The sequence below is a fragment of the Toxotes jaculatrix genome, chromosome 7 (genome assembly GCF_017976425.1).
Source record: "Toxotes jaculatrix isolate fToxJac2 chromosome 7, fToxJac2.pri, whole genome shotgun sequence".
Taxonomy (NCBI): domain Eukaryota; kingdom Metazoa; phylum Chordata; class Actinopteri; family Toxotidae; genus Toxotes; species Toxotes jaculatrix.
Genome location: NC_054400.1, coordinates 22,940,408 through 22,967,285, shown reverse-complemented (window position 1 = coordinate 22,967,285; position 26,878 = coordinate 22,940,408). Strand labels below are relative to the sequence as shown.

General features: G+C 40.5%; 2 protein-coding genes across 3 annotated transcripts; both read left to right on the top strand.

Annotated features, from left to right (window-relative positions):
- The first annotated feature begins 213 nt into the window (after positions 1-213).
- On the top strand, positions 214-17,496 carry tango2 (transport and golgi organization 2 homolog (Drosophila)). 2 transcript variants are annotated; one of them, XM_041042753.1, is made up of 10 exons: positions 214-351; positions 890-950; positions 1,259-1,382; positions 6,155-6,243; positions 7,807-7,926; positions 8,279-8,396; positions 14,453-14,520; positions 14,727-14,877; positions 15,449-15,553; positions 16,045-17,496. In XM_041042753.1, the coding sequence occupies exons 3-10, from the start codon at positions 1,327-1,329 to the stop codon at positions 16,163-16,165; spliced, it is 828 nt and encodes a 275-aa protein (XP_040898687.1). In that variant the 5' UTR covers positions 214-351; positions 890-950; positions 1,259-1,326; the 3' UTR covers positions 16,166-17,496. The 2 variants fall into 2 exon arrangements, with proteins under 2 accessions (XP_040898687.1, XP_040898686.1); XM_041042752.1 differs by having other exon boundaries at positions 14,724-14,877.
- Positions 17,497-18,473: 977 nt separating this feature from the next.
- dgcr8 (DGCR8 microprocessor complex subunit) lies at positions 18,474-26,854 on the top strand. The gene is made up of 14 exons (XM_041042806.1): positions 18,474-18,585; positions 18,968-19,911; positions 21,105-21,267; positions 21,924-22,066; positions 22,405-22,744; positions 22,870-23,067; positions 23,416-23,517; positions 23,756-23,854; positions 24,069-24,151; positions 24,355-24,455; positions 24,745-24,851; positions 25,220-25,347; positions 25,601-25,714; positions 26,124-26,854. The coding sequence occupies exons 2-14, from the start codon at positions 19,237-19,239 to the stop codon at positions 26,205-26,207; spliced, it is 2,337 nt and encodes a 778-aa protein (XP_040898740.1). The 5' UTR covers positions 18,474-18,585; positions 18,968-19,236; the 3' UTR covers positions 26,208-26,854.
- The last annotated feature ends 24 nt before the right edge of the window (positions 26,855-26,878 follow it).

Here is a 26,878-nt window from a genome sequence, read left to right as displayed (position 1 = left end):
CTGTTTTCTGTCAGCTTGGTCACAAATTGACCAATCACAGTGAACTTTAGAGCCCTGTTGGAAGTGCACTCGTTTTATTCATTTAAGGTGCCAGGATGGGCGGGACTCCGGACAAACCGCAGAAAATTAACCTTCCCACCCACTGTAGAGGTTCATGAAACGACTGGAGACACAAATCGAGGTCACACTATGTGAACACTTCCTTTTAGTTGTCAACAGCGAGTGTGAAGGGGCTGAGTTCAGTTAGCCGACACCACACAGCAGTAAACAGTGAAGGACTGAGTCGCTCAACAATAATTAGCAAAACAAATATTATTTACAATCTCATGTGTCGCGCATAACCAAGTTTAGGTAGGTGTCTAAAGTTTGCTTGGTTTGTGTCTCTGTCATCGTTTGGTCATTCACTGTAACAATGCTAACCTTAGCTAGTTATTGATTTGGTTACCAGATTATGCTGAAAGTAGTTTTTCTGGTCGAGACAGAACTAGGCCACATATTGTAATGTTATTTAACCACTGCATAATCTGTAAGACAGGACTTGTAGGTTCCCAGCCACATTCAAAACAGGCAGTGGCTATGCTGCTTGGCTAGCAACTATTAATAGCCTTCCACAATGCTACTCACTTGTTTAAAGCAGTATTATTAGACCGTAACATATGTAGATCACGTTAACTGTCTAATAAGAAGCTACAACCTACCAGCTTGGGAGTCAGATCAGATGACCATTGTACTATACCTGGCACATCATTGAATGACATTGTGATTAATGGCCGAGCTTCTGTTGCTGTTGTTCATTTCTACCTTTGCACCCATTACAGTCACAAGAAATAAAGATAATAAACCTCTGTGATACTACATCTAACACTTGCTATTCTGAACATGTTCACAGGAGTACACACAGCATGCACTCTGGATGGTCCATTTGTCTGTCCTACAGCCAAGCACACTGTGTAAGTGTTAAAATTACTACTGATCAGTGAGGTATTGGTATTCTGATGAGTGTATCCTAAAGATACGAAACATTCCCAAGTCTTTTTCTACCTGATATATACTCTATGAACACAGGCAATGAGGAACACGTTTAGCTGCTGTTAATTCAACCTGTATAATATTGCACAATTTGAACACACCCCAACTTGGTCTCCCCCAGGTCATGATCTTGTTTGACAACAGATATCTGCATATCTACACTCACTATACTGACACCATAACCTAACACAGGTGCTTACTCTTTTCTGTTTTTGCTTGTCTTTGTCAGATGTGACTAAGGTTTGAAGGCAGATGCGGACTGAGTGAAAACCCTGTCATCAATCCCCCAGTACATCCATGTGTATAATTTTCTTCAAGTTTGACCCCCGGCCTGCATCCAAAAATGCCTACAGGTAGAGCAGTTTCATTAAATATTGACACTAACTGTGCTTCACTGAAGGTCAGTCATGCAGTAGAACTGGTATTCCAAAAGAATGGACTTACAAGAAAAAATAAGATGTCACATTGATAATGCTCCAGAAAGTTCATCAATCATGGGATCATGTGCAGTGTGTCTTAATTATATTTACAGCCACACTGTAGTACTCTGGCTACAGCATGTTGCAAACATTCTAAGTCAATACACCAAAACTTGGTGCTACAAAAATCTTAATATCTTTTAAAAAAAGATCCCACAGTCACCCACAGAACTGCACACTCTAACAGAGCTGTCTTGCTTTAAAACGCTGGTAGAGCAGTTTAAGTATGGTGTCCTTTCTTCTAACCTCATAAATCTAAAGTCAAGCAGCAAGTAAGAGGGTAAGGGTCAAGATAAGGGTCAAATATCATAACCACCTACTCAACACTGCAGTATGTTTATGTTAACTTTTAAAATCTCGAAGTATTCAAAGTATTTGTTTTCTTGTTGATACAGCTAAAAAAGAAACACAGTGCTGCATCTGAGTATTTCAGTTTGTATCATTTAGCTTCAATGAAGTTTTGCAAAATGTAAATTAATGTAGGTGGCAAAACCGTCAAAAGGTTGATAAATCAAGTGCAGTCAGGTCTTGACATCACTGCTGTCATACTCTGACAGTGCTGCGATGTTCCCTATTTCATCTTCTTCCAGGATTGTCTAGGCTGCCACATGGAGATTTGAGCAGAGGTGCAAACACACACAAACAGCAGCATAGTAGCAAAGCCGTTAAGGGCAGATAATCTTCTTTTCTGCAGCATTATTATCTGTTTTGTAGATATGTACATATGCATGTTTTTATCTGATTAGATAGGTGTAATGTGCTTTAGTCTTGGACAGTGTCATAGGTGTCGATGAAATGACATAAATACCTGGGCAGAACTCCACCAGTCATATCTGGCACATAACATACTTAGCCCTGTCAATATTTCTATTACTACAGAAAGTAAGACACATGTTTAGATCAAATCTAACATTTTAAAATGCTGGACGAATCTGTCTGCAACCTTCATATGCCCTACCCAGCAGTAAATGCTAATTTCTTTCGGTGGGCTGCACAGACTAGCGCACTATGAGCAGTCAAAGTGAGTTGCAGTGCGATGTGAAGTCCAGCTTATTATAATCCTCCAGAGCTCGAGAGCAAGCTCTCTACCTGGCCATAGTCCATCTCTGTCCTTCCCTCTGGGAGTCTGACCCCGCCTAAGGAGATCACAGCAGAGGTCTGTTATGAGTACTGACTCAGACCTGAACCTGGGGAAAGGTGAAACGTACTGTGCCCTAATGCGGTTACATCAGTGCTAAATATAGAGTACTAGTTGCAGGAGTAGTTTTCTTGTGCTGTGGTGGAATCAAAAGAAATGTGCGGGATACACTGACTAAATTGGACTGAAGGCAAAATCAAAGTTTCATTAAGTGCAGTTATTACACTCCTACGGCACAGAATGACAGGAATATATCTGCAGGGGTTAAATGGGTTCATGTTCAGCACAAATGACTCAGTGATTAGCCACATGCTGAGATTTCTGTATTTCGAAAGTCAATTTCCAGCCTGCACTGTTTTTCTTTTTTGTTTCAGCATTTTCAGCTGCACAGAATTAGAGCCATGCTGCAAAATCAGCCAACCAGCATCCTAATATGATTTGACCTGTAATTATAGCACTTCCTTTAAACTAATCAATGTCATTTGATGTGTTCCACTAGCGGTCCCTAGAGGCTGCAGTGATCATTGCACCCAACAAGATGAAAGTGATGGACTGAACAAACAGCACTCTGACAGTTGGTGAGCTTTTGCAGTAGTTGCAAAAGCCAATTAAATTATGATATATGTTGTAAGCAAGCTGACATTTTGGCCCAACAGTGGCTCAAGAGGAAAGTTCATGGAATGTCCAAAATGAAAACAGGATTGATTGGGAGCATGAATGTTCTCAGCATTTTTCATGGCAACCTGCCCATTAGATTTGAATAATTTTAGTCACGCTTGCGCCATGGCTCTGCGGAGGGCAGCGGCCCACCACTTTTGTCCAGACTGAACTATCTCAGCAGCTATTGGTTGGATTGCCATCAAATTTCCTTTAGACATTCACGTTCCCCAGAGGATGAATCCCAATCACCCCTGACTGACCCACTGATTATTCCTGTAGCAATACCAGCAGTTTAAAGTTTTCACTGATTCAGTAAAACACTGGGTCTCAACTTCTACTATTTGTTGCTCTAGAGCAGAGGTGTCCAAACTGAAAACCTGCAGCCATATGGCCCTTTGTGGAACAGTTTGGATACCCCTCTGCTCTAGAGCAAAAGTCACATGGTCAGCAAAAACAGTTTCCTCTGATGACAATAAATATCTACAACAAATTTCATAGAATTGTTGCTGTTTTCCCAAACACCACGTCTCAAAACAGTCGGCTGATCAATCAAATTTAACATGACACTAATGCAAGATTAAAGGTCAAGGGTTCACCAGAATTATATGGAACAATTCCATGGGAATCATGAATATCATTGAACACATACATCCACAACAGACCTACAGTGGCTGCTGCCAAGTCTGAGGCCACTGTGTTTGTTGAATTTAAAAAAAAAAATCAGAGTTCAGTATTCATGGACAGCTTTGATACCTCTCTGCTGCTCACCATCCCTCCCTACATGATGCAGCTGGCCGACTGTCACTATGATGCGAGCAGCTCACATGTGATTTTCCCCTCAGGATCCGATCGCAGATGCTCTCTCTTGTGCAGCATCATTAGTGTTAGCTTTGTTTTCAGGAGCAGTAGTGGCTCACACAGTGCCATGGGAACACAGGCTGTCATTAGCCTTTGATGCACAGAGGTCGACCCCTATTAGGTCAGTTTGGTTTATCGGTTTGCTCTTACACAGGATCCACGTTCCCATCCTGAAAGATTAATAGGGGGACCATTGCTAAGCTCGAAAGAAATACACAGCTATTGTAGAGGTCAATAAATTTCCTTTGCCCTTTTGCTAGCCTGTGGAGTTTGCCCAAAGGATGTTTAAGTGCCTCTCTGTGGTGTTTAAATCCATATCTTTTTTCCTCTAAGCAAAGGGAATAGTTTTTTTGTTTAGTTTTATAACTGCTGAATAGGAGATGAACTTGGTTTGCGTGCATTTATGTTGTTATGTGAACAGTGGTTAATGGATATAAGGATATAAAGCCACTAAGTAATGTTACGTCTCCTTCCTCCACAAATGACAGTAGTGTCCTGCTAGTAAAGGCACGCAGACAGTAAAGGCTGGTGTTGCATTAGATACAGGCCACAATGCAGTTTGTAGCTGTTAATGGCCATGAGTGTAATGCCATAATTACGCACCCACACCGCAGCTCACAGTGTAGTGCAGTGCTGAACTGACAGGCAGCCTGTGTCAGACTGCAGAGTCACATTCAAGGTGATTTAGTTTAAATCAGATCACACTCATTGTTCAGGCTGTTCACTCTTGTTTGTAGCAGCAAATGTTTGTGTTGTAGCCTTGCTTTGGCAATAAAAACAGATTTAGAATGGGATAAAACACCTGCAGGGGTTACTGATGTGAGGCAGGCACAGCCAGCTTTGCAAAATGAGATGTAAATGGGAGGATTTACCGAAAGTTGTCACAGATTTTCTAAAAAAATAAAAAGGTATTTCAAACTGTTTTAATCCTCAATATCATTTTCTTTTCTTAAAATATGTCACTTTAAGGTTGGAAAAAATGATATTTTTTCCACACTATCATGTATATTCGTAATTTCCTTGTTTGGACTGAAGCTGTAGGATGTTTACTCTGAGTGAGATATTCATATTTTTTATGGCTGCACCATTCGATTAGATGGAAGTATTCTAGATGTGCTTTACATTGTTTTATATTGAGAACAGAGTATTTATTCAATGGGACAAACATGACCTTGCCTTTGTAAAGTTTGAATACTTTCGCACCATGCTCTATTACACTGACACAGCCAGTGCACTAAAGTCACTTGGATCAAGTTCTTTTTCACTTTACTTCCTCCGTGTGGAGATTAGTTGTCTGTAACTGTTATACTGACTTGTCCGTTGGACATCTTATTCTTTTTGATCCTCTTTCCTTTGGTCATCATCAAAAGGACACCCTCCTCCTCCTAACCTTGACCTTTCATATCCTCTGCATCCTGCTCAGTCAACTTGTAAAATGAAATACTCCTTTTGAAGGATCCTGGACACATCGGAGGCCTTTATGAAGTTGGAGAACCTTTAACATGGTCCAGAAAACAGAGTCAGTGGAAAACAATCTAACAACTCATTTGTATAAACATCACCTGTGTAAAGCTTACTGTTTGGAAGAATGTTTCAGAAAAGATGTTAGAAATTACACTCAAGTGCTTCCCTGACAACAGAGAGCACAATAGTTTATATTCTTATTTGCTGACAGTTTGGAAGGACTGCATGAGCAGCAGATAAAGCACAGGCACAGCAGATGTAACAGAAAGAATCTCATGGTCTCATGACCTAAGAATAATATTTAAAAAAGAGCTACAGGATACAAACGTATAATCAGGTGCCAGCTGAGGAGGAAGATAAAGGAGATGGGTTATCATGTGCTCGTGATGATGGATCTGCTGTTCAGACCACTGATGGCCTTCTGGAATAACTGGGTGCTTCACGTCAAGAGCAAATGAACAAGACTCACAGAATGAACAAAAAATAACAAAACAACTTCTCCGACCTTCTTTCTCTATCTCCCCAGGCTAATTTTGGCTGCAAACAGAGATGAGGTCTACAACAGGCCGTCCAAAGCTGCAGACTTCTGGGGGACAAACAGTGAGATCCTTAGCGGTAAGTCGGCACATTTGAGTCCACGTCACTACTCACCATTAAGTTAATGGTGAAGTAAAGAGCACTGAATGAATAACATCTTACCTCTCTCTGTGTCTTCTTGTGAGATAATAAGTAAACATAAAACAAGTTAGACTGGTGTGTTGTGTTTTGAAGTGCAGGGTCAGTTTCTATTTAACCTTTTATATAACCAGTTAAATCTCATTAAGGTTGGAAGGCTCTTTTGTTGCAGGGAGACCTGGCTAAAACAGTAAAAATTTATAATTCAAAAAATACTAAATCAGGCAGCAGATAACATGTTTAATTGATGCAGATGAATTTCTGTGTTAGGCTTTAAAACTTGACTGGTGGCTCTGTGACTTTGTGAAAAAGCAGCACATATGGGGCTTTTAGCAGCATTCTAATACAGTTTTATTCAAGGCTAAATACCTTTCAATAATCAAGGAAAAATCTGTCTCCTTCACCCCTGAATCCAATACTCCTCCACTCCGTCACAGGACATCTCCACCCGCGGTAAACTATATTTAATTGACTGATGTCCAAGACACATTATAGCCAAGCAGAGGAAATCAATCATCCTTTTTTTCTGCTGAAGGAGGAAACGCAGAGATAGCCTCGTTGTTCATCAGTCTCCTCTCCCCTCTGTAATAGAGGGGTCAGGACTCCAGTTGTGGGCCTTTAATTGATGGCCGTTTTTATGCGATGTGACAGGAATAAATGGCTCTGCCTTATCTGTGGGGCTGGAGTGGGTGGGTGGGGGGGGGGGGGGGGGGGGGGGGCAAGGCCCTGAAGGAGACATAGCATGACGAGAAAGGAAGTAAGCTATAGCTCCCAGTGGGATGGGGTTAGCTTTCCATCCACCCCCCAGAGGAATAAGAGCATTTGGCGCTCTTGGTCACTGTCAGTGTAAGTGGACCTGTCTTTATTGATCACTGGGAAGTGCAGTCGACTGGCAGGGCCCCACCTTCTCTGTGTCAAGTAAAGAAGAGGAATGTGGAAAGAAAACAACAGATTTACTGATGGATTGATTTTACTTCATTACTGCCAAAGCTGGATGTGACACTGCTCCAATCACAAGACATATTAAAGTATATTTTCCTTATGTACTTTCCCCTAACGCTTTAATGTAAGTGACAGTCCAAGACTGTCTGACTGACTAATGTAGGCTAGTTCAAGCTCAGGAAGGACATTCTGCTTCAGAGCTTGCTGATTGAGGGTTAACCTTATTTAGGCCTTGACAATGAAACAGTAAATAGACAAAAACAACAGGGTCAGTGTTTAGTTAAAGCTTTAACAGCTTTCTGAAAAGTTTCCTGCAAAGAATTATTTAATCTGGATATAATTATTTTTATTCCTCAGAAGAAAAGCTCTATTTCAACCCAAATAAATAATTGTTCATTGTTGGAAACCGTATTTTGACTTATATGCATACACATTTTACATTTACTCTACAGTGAATACTGACAGGGTGTTTCAGCATACGATATATTTTACCTCCAGATGAAGTCTGATGAAAATTGGATCCGCGTTTGATAAACATTCTGCTGCTTTTGTGTTAACCAGGCCTGGACCTGGAGTATGGTAAGGAAGGAGGATCATGGCTGGGGATCAGCAAGAGGGGCAAGCTGGCTGCGCTCACCAACTACATGGAAGGGCGTCCCAACCCTGATGCACAAGGAAGAGGTGAGTCAGCCTCAAGGAAGTCACAATTACACTCACTTCTGTAATGCCTAGTGTTAGCTCATACATCTCATGTCTCCACAGTCTTTTACACTTTAGATTTATTTAATGCATTAACTGTTCCTAATTCACTTAAGTCTACTCATGCAATTTCTTTAATAAATGGCACTGTACACTTAACTGTCATTCACCATTTAACATCTAAAAGCACAATACATACAGTATCTGTGCTACAGTTTGAAGCGTCTCATGAGATCATCTGTGCTGCAGGTTTCATGCATCTACCTTGTATTTATACTAACAACAAGACAGGTTTACTGACTGCACATTTCTTCTTACTGTTGCCGTTCTGCAGGATTTCTAGTGTCCAACTACCTTATGGACAAGGATCTGGACAGTTACTCTTACCTGAAGAAAGTGTCATCAGAAGGCCACCTGTACAATGGCTTCAATCTCATCACAGCGGAGTTCAAGTGAGTGAAAGGTGTGGTGAAATCCATCCCAGTGTACAGTCCATCCACTGATAAAGCTGGGAGATGTGTCAACACTGAGAGTAAGCAGCCATACCCTCAACATCGTACATTTCACAAGTTGAATTTTATTCCAGAGAGTTAGGAAAATGCATATATCTGTTGGATGTTAAGACAAGTTCTCTGTTGTATTGCGTTGGTGTCATGAGGTGGCTTCTTATGGTCAAATGCACTAGAGACAGTGGTGGATCCCTGCACACTATAAGATTTTAACTTGAAGATTTTTCAACTTGCTGAGAATAGGTTGTAACTCTGTTCCTCTGAGTTCTGGCCTTTTCTTATCTTGGAATGAAACCGCAAAGGCAGCATCTTCATCTCAGAAGTGCTAAGCTCTAAGCCAAGCTGAAAAGAAATCTCAGATGTTGAGCTATGAAAGAGCCAGCATTAAAGTTTTAAAGGAGCACCTGTTCATATTTCAGGGTTTCAGACAAAGACAATCTAGAAAGCATTAAAAATAATGAGTTTTTTTTCTGTTATTTTCTTTTTTTTTTCCTCGTCTGCTTCACTGGCCTGACTTGACTGAAATTGGTGACCTGGCAAAGAGAGAAAAATCAAAGTGGGATCAGTGCGCTCCGAGATAGCTGTCATGGTGGAGGCCCCTGTAGGTAATTGGCATGGAAACAATTCTCAGTTTCTGCCAGCGAGAGGTTGGCGGTTCAGCTCCAGCACACACTCCTACCAAACTGTATCCCTGCTGGGATGAAAAAAAAAGTCAGGGTTTCCACAGTGAAGTGTGGTGTCATGATCTGTGTATCCTGTTAACATGGCCTTAAGCAGGATCTCCCCTCGAAAAGGATTTACTTATGCTTTTAGGTTACAGGGATACACTGGTTTTCTGCTGTATTAGGCTCACACACTGACCACCTGCAACATTAAAACCACCTGCCTAATGTTCTGTAGGTCTCCCCCATGCTGACCTGTCAAGGCATGGACGTCTCTGAAGGTGTCCTCTGGTCTCTGGCACCAAGATATTAGCAGCAGATCCTTTAGGTCCTGTAAGTTGTGGGTTGAGGCCTCCATGGATTGGACATGTTTTTCCAGCACATCCCACAGATTCTCGATTGGATTGAAATCTGGCGAATGTGAATTTGTGACATTCCTGAATAATGTCTGCAGAGTGGCAGGGCACATTATCCTGCTGTAAGAGGCCACTACCACCAGGGAATACCATGGCCACGAAGGGATATACTTGGTGTACGACAGGTTTTAGGTCGGTGGTACATGTCAAAATAGCATCTACATGTCAAGACCCAAGGTTTCCCAGCAGAACATCACACTGCCACCACTGGCTTGCCTTCTTCCCATAGTGCATCCTGACCAGTTTTAACAAACGTCCGAAGTTTGTAATAACTGTACGAGTTGCAGCTTCAATCCAGAAGTATGAGCTTTATTTCAGCCTTTGAAAACCCTTTGATTTCTCTTTTCACTTAGGACCAAACACGTAACAACAGCTAGATGGCTCAGCTGTCATGTTTTGATAGGCTGAAGCCGTGGGGATATGCAAATGTCCTTATTAGGACCAGGAGCTGTGGTTGCACCTGCACCTGCACAGTGGCATTCCTTTTTAATGAAAGAATAAGGTGCCACTCCATACTCACCAGACACCAGCAAAGTAAAAGACCCCCTGTGTTTATATTGTGATGATGTTAACTGTATATGTTTTTTCCCCTCCAATACCTGTCTGAAGAGAGCCACTTTCACTGCAGGTAGAGATGACACAATAACAGAAAGCAAGCCTGCATCCTATTAATAAACACTGTCATTACCAGCCTTTTAATTTCCATTGTAGTGTGTCCAGTAGGTTAGAGGAAATGAGGCAACTCTTCTCTCCAGATCAATAACTACATCTGGTGGACAGAGAAGAGCTCCATGTTACAGTTAAAGGATTTCTCATTCATCTGTAACCAGAGATGTCATTTATGATCCGGTGGCAGTTTGGGACGAGGTGTGCCATCATTATTTTTGCATTCCACGTCTTCACTCAGTCAGTTTTTGAGTGAATGTGATCACCCTCATTGAGATGCTTATGAGGAAAAAGGGTGTGCATTTCATACACAACCCAGAGGCATTAAATGTATTTCAGTGAGGCCATTATTTATGTATTTTGTTTCGTTATTTGTGATACTTTTTAAACCAATATCGCCTTGATTAATAATCCATAACCATGTTGGGTTGAGTTCTACATGCAAGTGATTTGGTCAGTGACAGCAGTACATTTCCAAAACATCGCACTGAGCCATCTCTCAGTGGAGCTAATGCCATATATATTTAAATTCTGATCTCAAATATTCTCTGCTTGATGCTCTCAAGGCTCCATATCCAACATTTCAGCTGACTTTTCTATAGCGTTGGTTTTTGATCCCACTTTATGTCACTCTCACTTTAAAGTCAGTGCCCAGAGATTATCCATTTTAATGAATATCTCCTCTGATGTTTGCCTGCAAAGATATGCCTCTCTTAATTCACTTTCAGTCAAGCCGAGTGTATTTTATAAAAAACAACTTTGGTTGAGAAAAGTGGTTCAATCTTATGGCCTCAAACCATGTGTTGTAATTCTTGGCAGAAACTTGTTTGAGCTGAAAAAGAAAAACAGCAGTTCAGCAGATACGCACATTCCAGGGTATCAGCGGGTGGATGAACTCCCTACATTTTAAAAAGGATCTACTATGAGTACTTGTTTTTTCCAGGCACTTGTAAGATGACCTATGGGGAAAACACTGTAGAGTAAAACATGATTTTGTACTGAATAGAATTGTCAGTGGATGCTCACAGTAAATAGCTCAAATTTAGGCTTCATTGTTCATTGAGTGAATCCAAATGTCCAAAAAGTGCCACGAAAATTATGATGATTTTGGCTTTCTGCTTGTTTGCATGGGGTTATGTTTTTTATCAGAGAGGAGATTTGAAATCCACTACATTTCTCCTACATTTATGCTGCCATAAAAGTCTGTCTGATCTCATGAAGGCTAATTTTGGAAGGCCAGTTTTTCTCAGTCAGTTGAGATAAGATTTATAAGTTATAATGTCATTATTATGTATAACGATTAAATCAAGTTCATTGTTTTTACTATGTATTTCAGAAAAGCAAGACTAAGGGTTTGCATCCATGCTAGCCCTTGGGTAAATGTTAACATGCTCTCAGCGACAATGCCTACATGCTGATGTTAAGCATATTCAGCATCAAAGTTTAGCATGTTAGCATGCTAACATTAGATAATTTGGACTAAGCACAGCTGAGCCTGATGGGTATGTCATTAGTTTTTGAACTATTTGATCATAAACCACAGTATTGGACAAATGATGATGCTATAGGAAAAGTCAATGGAACATCAAAGTTATCATAGTTCAGCCTATGGGTAATGTGAGTATCGGTGCCAAATTTCATGGTAACCCATCCAGTAGTTTTTGAGGTATTTCTGTCTGGTCCAGACAGTGAACCAACTCAGATCAGTGTCGCAATCCATGGCTCTATAGTGCCAGCGTGGAGAAAAATGAGGAAAAATGGGCAAGTCAGGTCTCTTTTTTTCCATTCCATGCCTTTAATGTCTGCATGTGTGGGTGTACATGCACAAATGTGAGTGATAGGATTCAAAAGTACATGTTGTCATTACCCACGAGCCCCCACGAACATGGCCATCTACATTCTGAGCTGATAATGTTGAAAGCTCATCCAACCATCTCCAGGCAACTGCACCACAGCTGGCGATGGGGAAACTGCTCTGCAGCCTCAGTATAGAGGACTCTTCATTAGAATGTCCCCCAGCCAGCATACTGATTACTCCTCTGACTGAGATCTGAAAAAAAAGCCTGTTTTCAACTCTTCCCTCCTTGTTCTCTCTCTGTCCACTTGCCTTGACCTCCTGCTGTTCCCTCATCTCAGCCCAAATCAACCCACAGCACACCTGATGGGACTTTCGATATTGTAGCCAGTTTCAAAAAGCAGAAATAGAGCTATCTCTCCACAAATCCTCCACCTGCTCCCACCATGGTCAATTTGAAGCACATCACAGGAAAAGTGTATGTATGTATATACGTAGATAGACACCAGGTCTTTCAGGTATTGTTGCAGTACGAATATCAGAATAGTATTTCAAGACATTGTGTTTGCTCACAGCAGAACTGACAACAGGTACAGATGCCTCCATTTCCTTGTGCCATCTGGCTCCCATTGAGCAACTACTGTGTACATGCAAGGGGGTAACTGCTATCAACCAAGTCAACAATGGCCAGGACGGCTGTGTTCATAGTAACCATAGGAACACAGAAAAAGTTGTTGTTTGTTCAGACTGTTCAGCTGCATTGGGGTACAATTTGGCAACAATATTAAGGTCTTTGATTTGTTGCTGTCAGAGAGATAGTCTAATGTCAACCAACAGCTTTGAGAATTCTCTCGCAGCTGCTTGGACACATTGTCCTGCCTTTAGAAATCACTCTGCCCCAGGAAATTTACACAAGAGAGAGGAGCTCTTGCGCAAACAGTTAAGAATGACCTCTGCACAGGGGCAGCTGTTTTCAGGCAAGCGTGTTTATCTCCAATCATTTGTAGGGTATGAAAGTGAGAGTGCGTGTGAGGTTTGCTCATGTCAGTCTGTGTCGTCATATCATTCCCTCAGCCCTTGGTAGTTTGTTGAGGTTTAAAAGAAATAATAATGTCCCCAAGGAAAGCATGGAATGAATAACGAAGGACGTACACAATAACAGACTAACAGATCCAATGAGATCAGATGATTTTAATTTGTCCAGTCACCACCTTTTTCAAACTCAGTAGCCTATTTGTAGGTGAAAGTCTTGTTCTTCATACACAATATTTCATATAAGCATCACCATGGCTGCAACTAAGGATTATTTTCATTACTGATTCATCCAGTGAATATTTTCTCGATTAATCAAACAATTGTTTAGTCTATAAAACATCATTATAAGGTAAAAAGGGCCCATCATAAGTAACCCATGCCAATGTGATGTCTTCAAATTGATTGTTTTTTCAAATCAAAACCCAACAGTTCAAAACCCAAAGATACAGAGACAGAAAGCAAAGAAAAGAAGCAAGTCCTCGTGTTTGAGAAACTGGAGCTATTAAATGTAACATTGTTGCTCGAAAAGTAATTGTATGAATAAATGAATATATTGATATATTAATATTCATTAGATCGGCTAATCAGTTAACTGACTAATTGTTTCAGCTCTAAACATATAGACCAGAAGCACACCTCCTATGCTGGATTTTAATTTTGGCTTTTGAAACTATCCAGTAAATTTTGTTGCAGAGCAACAGGCACAGCAACATATTCTGTTCCTGTCTTGCCAGCTCTTGACTGGGAAACTTTCCAAGTTAGATGCTGAAGCAGTGTTGCACCACATTTCAGATTGACTGATGTGACTGGTATGGCTGTCATAAAATTGACATCAAAAAAATCATTCCCCTGCTAGTTCAAAGGATTTGGTCATAATTTATTATTCACTCTCCTGTACCAAAGCCGTCACAGATGCCCTTGATGTCAGACTGATTTTTCAGACTGAATAAATTCCCCCTAACTGTGGACTTTGCAAAGAGATCTTACAGCGTAACTAAATGGTTTTGTGGTAGTCAAAGGTGTTTGTAGCGCTAATTTGTATTCTGAAGCCTTAATGTTACCCAGTTGTTCCTTTAGGATAAGATTTAAATGCTGCAATTAACTATGGTGTTTGTTATTTTCCCATTTGAATTGCATCTACAAATGAAACAGTCTTCTTAATTCCTTTCTCCAGGACTGCAAAGAAAATCAGTCATTAAAGAAAACTGTACAGTACACTGTTGATATTCTCTGTCACCCTGAGCACCCATTTTACACTATTCCCTCAGAAGTGCTCCTTTGAACATCATCTTTGCTGTATTTGCGTTTATTTCAAGAGCATAGACACATTATGACTCGTGCCTCTGCCTTCATAATTAGACGAAAACAAGTTAAATCAGCTCTAAATGCAATCTCTAATTTTCTATCTTACTGTGTCCCATGTAGAGCTAAACAAGACATTGTGTGTTACTATGGAAACAGAGGCAGCCCTGAACCCATCCATCTAAAACCAGGTCTGTGTTTTTAATGTGGTTGCTGTAGAAACTGTTCATTTCACGTTTACCTCTCCTCTCGGCCTATGGCCCATTCACGTTAGCCTGACATTTCCATGTTGAAATTGCTCTCAGATTGTCTATTTATTGGATGATGTGCCACAAGGTAACTAACAGAGCTTACTAGTGTATATATTTGTCTATATTTTTCATGTGCTCCTCAGCAGGAATCTATGGCTTGAGTAATTCACTGCTGGACACGCCGTGGAAGAAACTGCTGCAAGGCAAACGTCACTTTGCCAGCGTTGTCAACGACCAGTCCCTGTCCTGTGATGGACTAGTGCAAGAGCTACTCAACGTCCTCAATAATGAGGAACTGTGAGTGATGAACACTCACCTACCCATTTCCTTTCTATAGATTCACACACCATAATAACACATCATCTTAATTTGTATTTATGTATAAATGATTGAGGCACCTCTACAGCTCAATCATCTACATGTTAAATTTTGCTTGTTTATGGCTTGTTATATGCTGCACTAGTTTTTGGGCTAACTTTTGACAAGAGAATATACAGTGGACTTGACCAACCTGAAAATTAATCAGGTGAACCCATCATGTCTGTTGCATACGTATATTTTAAACGAATCAAGACACGACAGTTGCATGGCCTATTTTTGGCAGGAAATATTTTCACAATCAGATGACAGCAAGCTGTAAGTTAAGAAAAAGTTTCCAAACATCCCTGTTCTTTCAGGCTTGAGACACAGGGACTGAAATAAATGCACAGTATATATGTATCTCTGGATTGTTCAAGAGTGGAGTGTGTTGTGAGATGATCACTGACTTAAATATGCTGTGTGAGCAGTATGGCAGAGAATGATGTACTTAAAATGCATGACTAAAGCTTCCTAAAGAGGTGTATTGTTGTTGTTGTTTGTTAAACAGGAATGCACCTGATCCAGCTCAGGAGAGCCAGGGTGATGGCTACAGTAAGTCCATGATCCAGGCTCTGTCAGCGGTGTGTGTTCGCTCACCTCATTATGGCACAAGGTCAGTGTCTTCCACCCACGCAAAATCTCTATCCACTAGCTCCCCCTGTTTCTTTCTACCTCAAGTAACTGACAGGACTGTGTTAGGCTGTGGGATCATAGAAAGCAGAGAACTGTTGCTACATAAAAATCAATGCAATCAACTCTCCACAGTGAGGAAATGAAAGGGGATTGTCTGCACTTTGATGCCACAGTGGATTAGTGGATAGAGAGATTGTCCTGTAGCCAAAAGGTCAGGGGGTCAGTCTTTGCCAGAGCCATCAAAGTGTCATTTCACAAGGCACTATCTGCTACTGTCTGCTCATTCTTGATAAGGGTGTTTGGCTAAATACCTCAGAGGTGAAAATTTGACTGTTAAATGATCATAGCTGTCCTTGGTGTTGGTCCTCCCATCTGCCTGTGTTCTTTGATTTATTTTTCACTCACTTTCAGCCATTAATTTTATACTTTTTGTGTTTGTTTACTCTATCCCCTTTTCCCCTGCCTATCCAGGACCAATACAATAATTTTGATAGACGCAGAAGGGAACGTGACCTTCACAGAGCGCACTATGCTCAACTGTGACACAAGCAAATGGAGCACCAGTTCTTTCCAATTCAAACTGCAAGGGTGAAGACATGAGGAAGGGAACCCACTCTGTGCCTTTACCCATCACCTTTCCTTCCATCACCCTCAGTCCCCCACCTCCAGCTGTACTTCACCAAAGCAGCTATGTGAACATTAAGACTCATCTGCACTTTTTCTTCAGCTAGTGGGCACTAGCTGCCTCATTAACACAGTGATATGTATTTCTTATTCTTCATTTAAAATAAAATGCATCCTTTGAAGCATATGTACTGATTTAAAAGATTGCCAAAGAACATTTATAATTTTGTAGAGGAAAATATGTCACAACAAAAGCAGGGTTGAGTTGCTTGAAAGTCAAATCCATTACAGATTGCAGGTAATCTGCTTTGAACTGCAATCTATACCGTGGTTCACAAGATTATTTTAATGCAATCTAATTTATTCTTGATGGTGTCAGGTTTTTACCTTGAAATCCATGATATGGAGTCAATATAAACTTTATGCACAATTTCCAGACCACAATTTGAAATGGCATCCTTCAGCTATAGTTTAAAAAAAAAAAAACTCATCCTGAAGTGAAAATGTTGCACATTATATTCATAGGGTCACCAGTATTTTTCTAGAGAATGTTTAATCTCATTTAAGATCTCAGTAAGTGTCATAGATTGGAGTCACAGGTAATTTATCAGGCCCCAACCCTGCACAACTGTAGTCTCAGTGTTGGTTGCAGCAACTATTTCAGTAATGCAAAATAGAAATGCAGATAGTGTCAGGCACTGGATCTCTGACTGCTTCCATGGTAGAAGAATACATTTTACAGCTTCTTGACAATAAAAACAGATTATCCAAACTCTCACATTTGGCTTACCATATAATGATTGTTGACAATACACAAACATACTGTGAAGAACTCTTTTTTATTTTTTATTAAGCACACATATTCCTGCACCTGTCAGGTGGCTTCTACATTTTACTCTATTTTTAAAAAATGTCTCTTCCTTTTACTGGATGTATTTTACTTCTACTTCCTGTGTTTCTTACCCACACATGTTAAACATAAAGGTGTTTGGATGCTAATCCAACAGGGAAAATAGTCACACTTAGCCTGAAGAAAGCTATTGGTGGTTGATAAACTCAAACAACAGAAGGTTAAGTGCAAATAGTTACTAGTCCTCTATGCATACTGGACTAAGCATGTTTTGAAGTGGCATTTATTTCCACTATCTGGTGTGTTAAAGGTTTTTTTTTTCTGGTCTAATGTTGATATGAGAATACATTTAAGCAGTGGTCCCCTAGGTTAAGCTCACTCTTCAGGTACCTATAAAAGCAAAAGAATCCACAGTTGATTTGACTTGTGAATAAAGTTTTTCACATCTGCTTTGATCTACTGTCACTTTGTGAAGATTTTAAAGTGCTGTGTGGCCACCTCAGTCTGCACACAAAGATATAGCCTACATCACACTATTCTCTACAAAAAGTTAATAGGTCTTTGTCACTTAGTTTGGCATGTCATAATAGGAGGTGTACAGGTGCAAGTAACAAAGTCATTTGTGGCTGAACACCTTTAGGCCACTTCAATTTCTTGAATCTTGTTGATATTTGTATCACCCAACTTTATGTATAAAAAAAAGAAGAAAGGGAGGAAGAAGAAACCATGTCCACCATCCCTGTTGTTTTGGTGGCAAGAACTGAGGTGAAACTGCTCAGCACTATTACAGACCCACTACTGTTAGTGAATACTGACCCCAACTGGCAAGTTGAGATACTCAGACCCATGATGCACATGTAGTCTGCCCCTCAAGACCTCGGGAAAAAATGTATTATTACAGAAAACCAACCTCTTTGCCTTCATGGTCAAATGAAACAGGCTGTGTTCACAAACAGCTTCTCTGGCTGATAAAGAAAAGGAGATCATACCTGTGAGAGACTTGAGAATTGTGTTTTTAGTATTAAAATCAAACAGTGAACAGGAGAAGGACAGGAGAGAGGTTTGTAACGTTAATAAACCTGAAAAACATACAATCGGGCACACAATCAGATTGTGGATTTTGCTTTTTATGTTGTTCTTCTTAAAGTTTTCTCTTTTTTAAAAAAGATGAAAAGATCGAAGATTAAAAAAATGTATCCATCTGAAGTTAATTCAGAGTAAAGATCCTTTATTCAGTGCTTTCTTCATTTCTTGTATATTCTGGCGCTCATCACTATTGCTTGTCGACCAAAAAGCCAAAATCCTGATTGGTTAAATCATACCAGTAGATGTCGTGGAGAGACATTGTGATTGGTCAGCTGATCAATCCGTCATACAAAAAGCCGGTACTGGGAGGCGGGTCCTGTGTTGGTTTTCTACTGTGGTTCTCTTCAAGATGGCGGGGCTGCCAGTGGGTCGTTATGGTGGCTCGTCGAGAATAAAATAATTTAGAAAGGTAGTCAGGCGCTCAGTAGGCGACAGCCGTGTCATACTTATCGGTGAGTATTTCTTTAATAATTTCCCTGACTGTTTTTCGCCTAGCTGACCATGTCAACAGATGGAGACAGCTGTACAGTCCGATGCTTGCTTGCTAGCAGATTAGCATGGATGTTAACGGTACCAGGGGCCCGCTGACTGAACAGATGCGCTAAAACGAGGTCCTTCCCCATTTTATTTCATGGTGAATTTGCTTGTCACCTGAACTTGGATAAATGTTATAATATTCCCAAGAAAACGGACCCATGTATAACGTTTAAGTCATGTGTTAGCAGCTACGTGGTAACGTTTGTAATATTACAACGTTAAATATACTGCCTTTATGCGCTGCTAGTCATGAAGTTGTACTAACTGAAGTGTTCTCTCACTGGTCCTTTTCTCCAGCTCCCAGAAGATCCCAGTGGAGGATGATCAGTGCCTAGATCCCATATTAAGCTGAATGCATTGTGATTTCCAATAATTGAGACAGTGATTCTGAAAGCTGTCTACATTAATGAAAAGAACAATGTAGTCAGCTTAGCATATTCACCTCTGGTACGTGGTCTATACAGGGATGTGCTTCTGCATGCATTCTGGGTTTAGATAAGATCAACAGGTTAGATTTTAAAATAAACTGTCAGTCTGTATATGTTATAGTTGTTAATTCTGAGAAAATGGAGATAGACGAAGTTCTACCCCCTCTCCCCTTGGAGCCACCCGATGATTTTGGCCAAGATGAGGGCAGAGCACCTCCACCACCTCCCCTGCAAACGTCCAGTGACGCAGAGGTAATGGACGTTAGCTCTGGTGGTGATGGATACACATACACCCCAGGGGACGGGGAAGCCAAGCCACAACAGCCCCTCAGCAAGGGCTCAGTCACTTTCTGTAGCCACCTCTCTGATGAGGCCAGTCCCAACCCACCGTGCCCCAGAACAGCCCGCCACGCTCCCCCGGTCACCAAGTTTCTACCAGACCTCAAGCTGCTCAGAGATGTTAAGATCAGTGTGAGCTTCACTGAAAGCAATAGTAAAGACAGGAAGGTTTTATATACAGGTGAAGGGCAGGAGGGAGTAAGTGATGATGGCTTAGATGGCCTAAATGGTGAGTTGCATGACTTGACTAGTGAGCAGGAGGTAGCTGAAGGTAGCTCTGGAGCAAGTAACGTAGGCAGACGATCAGAGGAGGCTGAGGTAGACCTGGAAAACAAGGTAGAGTTTGCTGTCTTGGACGAGTTGGATGACTTCTACGAGAACTTCCTGGATCATGACGATGGGGAGCATGGCGGATTTAAGTCAGAGGTCATAGTTCAACAGGAGGATGACGAGGCCGTGGCTTACTCCTATGAGGTATGTCTGTTCTTGTGTCTGCAGTATCACGTCATTATCAGCTGCACACCCAATTTGTCCTTCACTGTTGAACAGAAATATTGTACATCTAATACAGCTCATTCAGTACAATCCTTACAAAAGAGGACGTTGTCAGCACTGCATCATTAAACACAGCCTCCCCTGTCATTTCAATGAGACCATTGCGCTGGCACAGCGGGGTAAAGACACAGCGAAAAGAAAAGGAACCAAGGTTGTCAAGCACTAAAATTTAACCTAGCTCAATTTTTGCTGCAATGCAACATCATCCAGCAAAAGGCCAAATGGTCCAGTAGGATATATGCAAGAGCTAATTGTCTGCAGAATAACATGTAACACGTGTGTTATGTAGGTGTCAGGTCACACTCTATCAAAAAGCACCCATAGTTGTATGTAGCCATGAAGGTCATTTAAGTTGTCTCTGTGCTACACATTTTCACTGTCACTCTGTGTTCACATAGTTCACACTGACAACTACCACATAATTCAAAATGTTCAGTACAAAGCAGTATTTTGGTGATGTATTTGATGCAAGTAGTATAACAGGTTTTTCTTTGATGTTTGCAGAATCACAGCAAACACAAGCTGGGTAGTACATTTATAGTTGTGTTTTGGCCACAGAGATGAATGACAGAAAAGAGATAAATATGAATTGAAAGAAAAACTTGGGTAACAGCCCTACCTATACTTAATCCATAAGCCAAAATTAAAAAAAAGGAAAAGAATCAAAACGCAGGCCAGAAAAATGACTGCTGTAATGATCTCTTGATTGGACATTGCATCACTTGAGCCCTTTTCTGCATCAGTAGACATGCCTGGTTAAGCCAGGGTCAAATGTCCCACAAGGCAGCAAAATTTAAATAAATGCTTGTTTTTGTTTATTTCTTTTGTTTTTTATTACTGAAAATGAGAAGTGAGATGCTGAAAAAGGTTAGTGCCATTTTTTCTCCCATTACATGATGGGGTTGCTCTTTACACAAAAGTAATAGACATTATTGAAAAACAGAAGGGTTAAACCTGCTAAATGTATCCATTTGTAGTAGGTATGTAGGTTCAGTATCATCTGTGTCGGTTGATGCATCACATCAGTTCAAGTTTATCTGGTGAAACATTCAAAAGTCCCTTAAACCAATGACCCATCCTTCTGTCCCGGCCTTAACCACTGACTCTTCCAGGAGGAGTTTGACAATGACGTGGACGCTCTGCTGGAGGAGGGCATGCCAGTCCCAAAAAAGATGCGCCCAGCGGAAGACAAATATGGCGGGGGCAGTGATCATCAGTCAGATGGTGAAGGAGGTGTTCAGCCAATGATGACCAAAATTAAGACTGTCCTGAAGAGTGAGTGGTGGATCTGTTTGTTTTAGTGTTGGTTACTGTCAAGGAACTTCAGTACTGTGGGGCACCATGCAATACACACTATCAGCTACATGTGTTACTACATCTATTACATCAGTGAACTGATACAACAGGACAGTATTTTGGTTGTATTGCCCATATAGATTACAATGCAAGGTTTGCAGAGGTGGTAAGATATGCACAAAGTGGATAATCAAGTAATGTTTCTTTTCTGTGTTGTAGCGCTCTGAAATATTACAAGAGTTGAAAAGCACACACTGATGGACAGAAAAGGAAAAAAAAAAAGATGATGAAAAAGAGATCTTAGAGATGAGAATCCATACTGTATTTTAAAGGTGTGTGACTTTAAAGTGTCACGGCATGTTGTAGTTTCTTAATCCAGCTGGATGAGAGAAGAATAAACACATTGGTGATTTATCAGCCTGTAAACTGCTGCTGATGTGTGTATAAAGATAAATGTTTCAGCTGGGTTCTTTTATAGTCTAATGTTGATTTTCAACTATTAGATGACAAAAGTTGATATTCAGGTTATAGCCCATGCCATACATGAATATCTCAAGACTGCTTGTAATGCAAATAGGCATATAGCTTAACCAAATCCTTTCCTGCATTAACAACTACATTTTGCCATATACCAGGTCGGGGGCGTCCACCTACTGAGCCTCTACCTGATGGATGGATCATGACATTCCATAACTCAGGCATTCCAGTCTACCTGCATAGAGAAACCAGAGTGGTTACCTGGTCCAGACCCTACTTCCTTGGGACAGGCAGTATTAGGGTAAGCTGCAACACAAGTGAAAATTGAGATTCAAAGGGGTTTGTGCTTGTGTGAAAAGGCTGCTAATATTGGCAAAGGGCTTCTGGGAAAAACAGGGGTTCAAAAGGATTACTCTGCAGAACATTGTTAGCACTTTGTATATTATGTTTTCTCACAAATGTATTGGTAACAGATGGTCTGCCCCTTTAGAAAATGGCTCTTTGGAATAATCACCCTTTTTTTTTAAGGTCAGGAAAGTATTACAGCTTAGCTCTCGAAAGTCAGGATAAGGTCAGTCATGTAGTCAAACTGACATTACGCACTTTTTTACAACATTTTTCCTTCTTTTTTTGATATAGAAACATGACCCTCCCACCAGCAGTATCCCTTGCCTACATTACAAGAAAATGAAGGAACAAGAGGAAAGGGAGCTGAATGGGGAGGTGTCACCTAATGCAGAGGAGTCTCCAGTCAAGCCGAGAGAGGAGGCTAATGGTGAGGAGAGAGCAGGCAAGTCAGATGCTATAGCTGAGGAGCACAGTGACGCCCCTCCCTCCATTCTGACTGGCAGTGGCCCAGATGGAGAGGGTACCACTGACAACAGCCTGCAAGGTAAAGAGTCCCAGCCTTGTGACACTGCCCAAGGAGCCTTAGGACAAGTCAAGGCCAAGGTGGAGGTGTGCAAGGATGAGTCAGTAGGTAAGGGCTTTTCGTGGTATATTAGCAGTGATAGACTTTTGAAGTGATTGTGTTTTTGTGGCCGTAAGAACTCGTTATCAAGCTGTTTGCCATTAAGTGTTCTAACTATAAAAATCTCCTTGCAGAACTTGAAGAGTTTCGTCAGTACCTGGAAAAATGCTTTGACTTTGAACAAGTCACTGTAAAGAAGTTTCGTACCTGGGCTGAGCGAAGGCAATTCAACAGAGACATGAAGAGGAAGCAGGCGGAGTCAGAGAGACCTATCCTGCCTGCCAACCAGAAACTTATCACACTGTCGGTCCAAGATGCACCTACTAAGAAAGGTAACAGTAATAGAGACTCATACAGTTTTTTCTAAATCACCAGTAACCAATAAACCCATGAAACAGCTATTACTTCTAACAGTTATTGTCTTGTAGCTTGTGTAGATGATGAGTCTGTGCCATTGAACTCCATGGTTAACTCAAAAGCTGTTAAAACATAGTATCTTTATTATGAACATAGTCAGACTTAACATCTTTCAGCAAAATGAGATTTCAGATTATTCACACACTTCAAAAAGTGCCTATGTGTTATTTCTGACTATGACATATACTATAATTGTTAAAGATGTCCTTTAACCGTATGGTTTGTCCGTGCATTTCAAAATTTTCATACATTTTCTATAACAGAATTTGTCATCAACCCCAACGGAAAGTCTGAAGTTTGCATCTTGCATGAATATATGCAACGTGTCCTCAAGGTCCGACCTGTTTACAACTTTTTTGAATGTGGTAAGTTCTTTATCAAGCATCATCACACTAGTGTCTGATAAATATCGTGTGTTCATTATATTGTCATTTACAACCCAGTACACATTTACATTACCCCACTCTGTATAGTATGTGAATGTTTACCCTTGTTCACACTAAAGTGTTGTTGTTGCCTCTTAATTAAATTAAAGTCACAGGTTTATTGTTAAGCTTTACAGGGTATTCGTATCAAATGAAAGTGATTTTGTGTATCTTACAGAGAACCCAAGTGAACCCTTTGGAGCATCAGTCATTATAGATGGAGTAACTTACGGCACAGGAACCGCAAGCAGTAAAAAACTTGCCAAGAATAAAGCTGGTAATTCTTTTTTTATTTACAGTTCTAAGCAAAGTGATCAGTATCAAACATATGGGATGTATAATAGTTGGCCTCTTTCCTCACAACCATTTATATTTGTGGCACTTTTCAATATATATTCTTACTATTAACAGTAGATAGTTGCACTGGTAAACTTGTGTGCTGTAATACGTCTCTAGTTCTGCTCTCACTGGTCCTCTGTTGTAAACTGCAGCTCGAGCCACACTGGAAATCCTCATCCCTGACTTTGTGAAGCAGACCTCGGAGGAGAAGCCTGTTGAGGGTGATGAACTGGAGGTACTTCTTTTTTCCTGTTTTTGATTTATCTATGTTCTTTCCTGGAATTATTCTCAGTTCAATGGAACAGATTAAGCTAAATTTGAACACTGAAAGCACACAACAGGTTTTGATCACGAGCATTGCAAAAATTAAAAAAGTTAGTGTTTTTAAAATGAGAGGTAACTCAACAATGGTAACATTCAATGTGCTCTGTCCCACAGTATTTTAATCATATCAGTATAGAAGACTCGAGGGTGTATGAGCTGACCAACAAAGCAGGACTACTTTCGCCATATCAGATTCTTCATGAGTGCCTTAAAAGGTAAGAGGTGATACAGAATTCCACCAAGAAAAGTTAACTTTTATGGATATTTTTGGTTGCATATTTTTTTAAGCTTGTATCTGTGATGGATTATTATCGGCAGTGTTAGTATTTTATCATTAATGTCTATATGGTGGAGTGTCATGAAACACAAACCAAAATCGAAATACCTACAGAGTTTAAGCATCTGCTAGTTTCACAGTTGCTCCATGACTTTAATGATCTGTTCTGGACAATGTGTCAGGTTGTGGGTATTTATTTAAAATGTTTGTTTTTCTTTCTCCTGCAGAAACCACGGAATGGGAGACACCAGCATTAAATTTGAGGTGATCCCAGGGAAAAACCAGAAGAGTGAATATGTGATGACATGTGGGAAACATACTGTGCGTGGCTGGTGTAAGTAGACCCTAATCTTCATCCATACACATGGTGGGACTGAACCAGTCAGTGTGTAGAGCTGAAGAGTTGGGTGTTAACTAAAAACTAAAACCTTTCACATCGCATGACACAGTTTGATAAATGAAAAATAGCCCTTATTTCAAGTTGAGCCGTTTCTTAACTTTTCAAAACACTGTGATACTGCTGCTTGTAATACACTACTTTGAAATCAGTTTTGACATTTATTTTGTAATACAATGATTATTTTATTCTGATTATTATGCCCATTTATCCTTTTATTTTAAATAGCATGTCTTGTTTCACATGTTTAACATTCATGTAGCTTTCAGTGACAGGTTTTGTGCGATTATTGTCTTTTCCAACAGGCAAGAACAAGAGAGTTGGCAAACAACTAGCATCTCAGAAGATCTTGCAGATGCTTCACCCCCACGTCAAAAACTGGGGCTCTCTGCTGCGCATGTACGGCAGAGAGAGCAATAAGATGGTCAAGAAGGTCAGTGCCCTCTTCACTCACTGTAAAGCTTCTGTGGTCCTGGAAAATGTTTTAAAGAAAGCAATTATAGCTCAGCAATTAAAATGTCTTTTCAACATAAAACCCTCTGACTGCAGTAATATGCATGTTTAAAACAGCTTTATCTAAGCAACTGCAGGGGCATTTTAGTTACAACAGCCAGTGAAATGTGAACAGTAATACACCAGCACAGTATTGTACATCTCTGACTTTTCAAATGACTGATCTTTTGCAGGAGAGCTCTGACAAGAGTGTGATCGAGCTGCAGCAGTATGCCAAAAAGAACAAGCCAAACCTTCATATCTTGAACAAACTGCAAGAAGAAATGAGGAAACTGGCCACGCAGAGGGTGAGCAGCATTCTCTGTTGTGTAGAGTGAAAATATAAATACTTTCTTTTTTAATGTATTTGAATTAGGTTTTGTTTTTGTCATGTTCATTCTTTCTTCCCTCGCCAAGAAGCTGAAGGGTTTACTTTGTGTACATTTGGAAGGTCATTGAAGGAAAAGATGGGGTGGTAGTTTTAATGCGAATGTAGCACAGAACCTCATTTGGTCAAACCATAAATCTGCAGGGTCTCAACTGATGGGAGAGGTATTCTCTCTATTGCAGCTACACTTGATGCTTGGGGCTTCATTATTAATATCTAGCACCAAAATTACATAATCACTGCCTGGATTTGTATATTTCAGAATGACTGAGCTTACTTTCCAAACCTGCTCCTAATTTTATGGTTATTTTATTTCATTTCTGTACCAGGAGGAAACGAGGAAGAAACCCAAGATGACCATAATGGAGTCTGCCCAGCCAGGGAGCGAACCTCTCTGCACTGTTGACGTTTGAGTCTCGAAATCACTGATGAACCACGGCACTGAAACCCAGTCACTGTCAGACTCGTCTCTTTCTCTCTCTCTCACACACACACACCGCCATCCATCATTTAATTATGCATCACTGAGTTCTGATGGCAATATAGTTACACATTGACCAGGCCGGTAGAACTGCTTGCTTCCTTCATTCACATTTTATTGGATCAGCTGGTAGATGTAAGAGTAGGACTAAATGCACTAACAGACTGTAGAGCAAATATCGTCTACCTCTCTAGATGCACCCTCACTATGGCACTAGGAAAAAAACCATCCAGGGTGCAGAGACGTTAACATGACTTGACCACAGATGAACCACAGTAAAATAAAAATGCATGCTTCTTTGACTGCAAAACAGCTACTTTGTTGGTTTTGTTTTGAAGTGTCGTTTTTCAACAGTCGCAATCTTATAGTACCAGCACCTGCTAGTTTTGTTTGTGCTTCAAGTATTTCAAAGGGACTACTAATACTTGTGTATTTATACCATTCATTTAATTGGGAAACAAAGTTACTTGTTTATAGGGTATTTTAATGGTAGGTGTTATTGGATATTTTGGGTGAAATACAAAATATGCCGTTTTGTTTAGCCTCAAAATGGACAGTTGCTGTCTTGGTTTGCACGATTTTAAAAACATGCGTTGTGAAGTG

What these genes read in the sequence shown, in the direction of transcription:
- dgcr8 (XM_041042806.1), top strand. Translation starts at nt 19,237, where the DNA reads ATGGAGATAGACGAAGTTCTACCCCCTCTCCCCTTGGAGCCACCCGAT. An exon ending in CCGTGGCTTACTCCTATGAG is followed by an intron (nt 19,912 to 21,104) that starts GTATGTCTGTTC and finishes TGACTCTTCCAG; the next exon opens with GAGGAGTTTGACAATGACGT. An exon ending in GGAAACTGGCCACGCAGAGG is followed by an intron (nt 25,715 to 26,123) that starts GTGAGCAGCATT and finishes TTTCTGTACCAG; the next exon opens with GAGGAAACGAGGAAGAAACC.
- tango2 (XM_041042752.1), top strand. Translation starts at nt 1,327, where the DNA reads ATGTGTATAATTTTCTTCAAGTTTGACCCCCGGCCTGCATCCAAAAAT. An exon ending in CTCATCACAGCGGAGTTCAA is followed by an intron (nt 8,397 to 14,452) that starts GTGAGTGAAAGG and finishes TGTCCCATGTAG; the next exon opens with AGCTAAACAAGACATTGTGT. An exon ending in TCACCTCATTATGGCACAAG is followed by an intron (nt 15,554 to 16,044) that starts GTCAGTGTCTTC and finishes CTGCCTATCCAG; the next exon opens with GACCAATACAATAATTTTGA.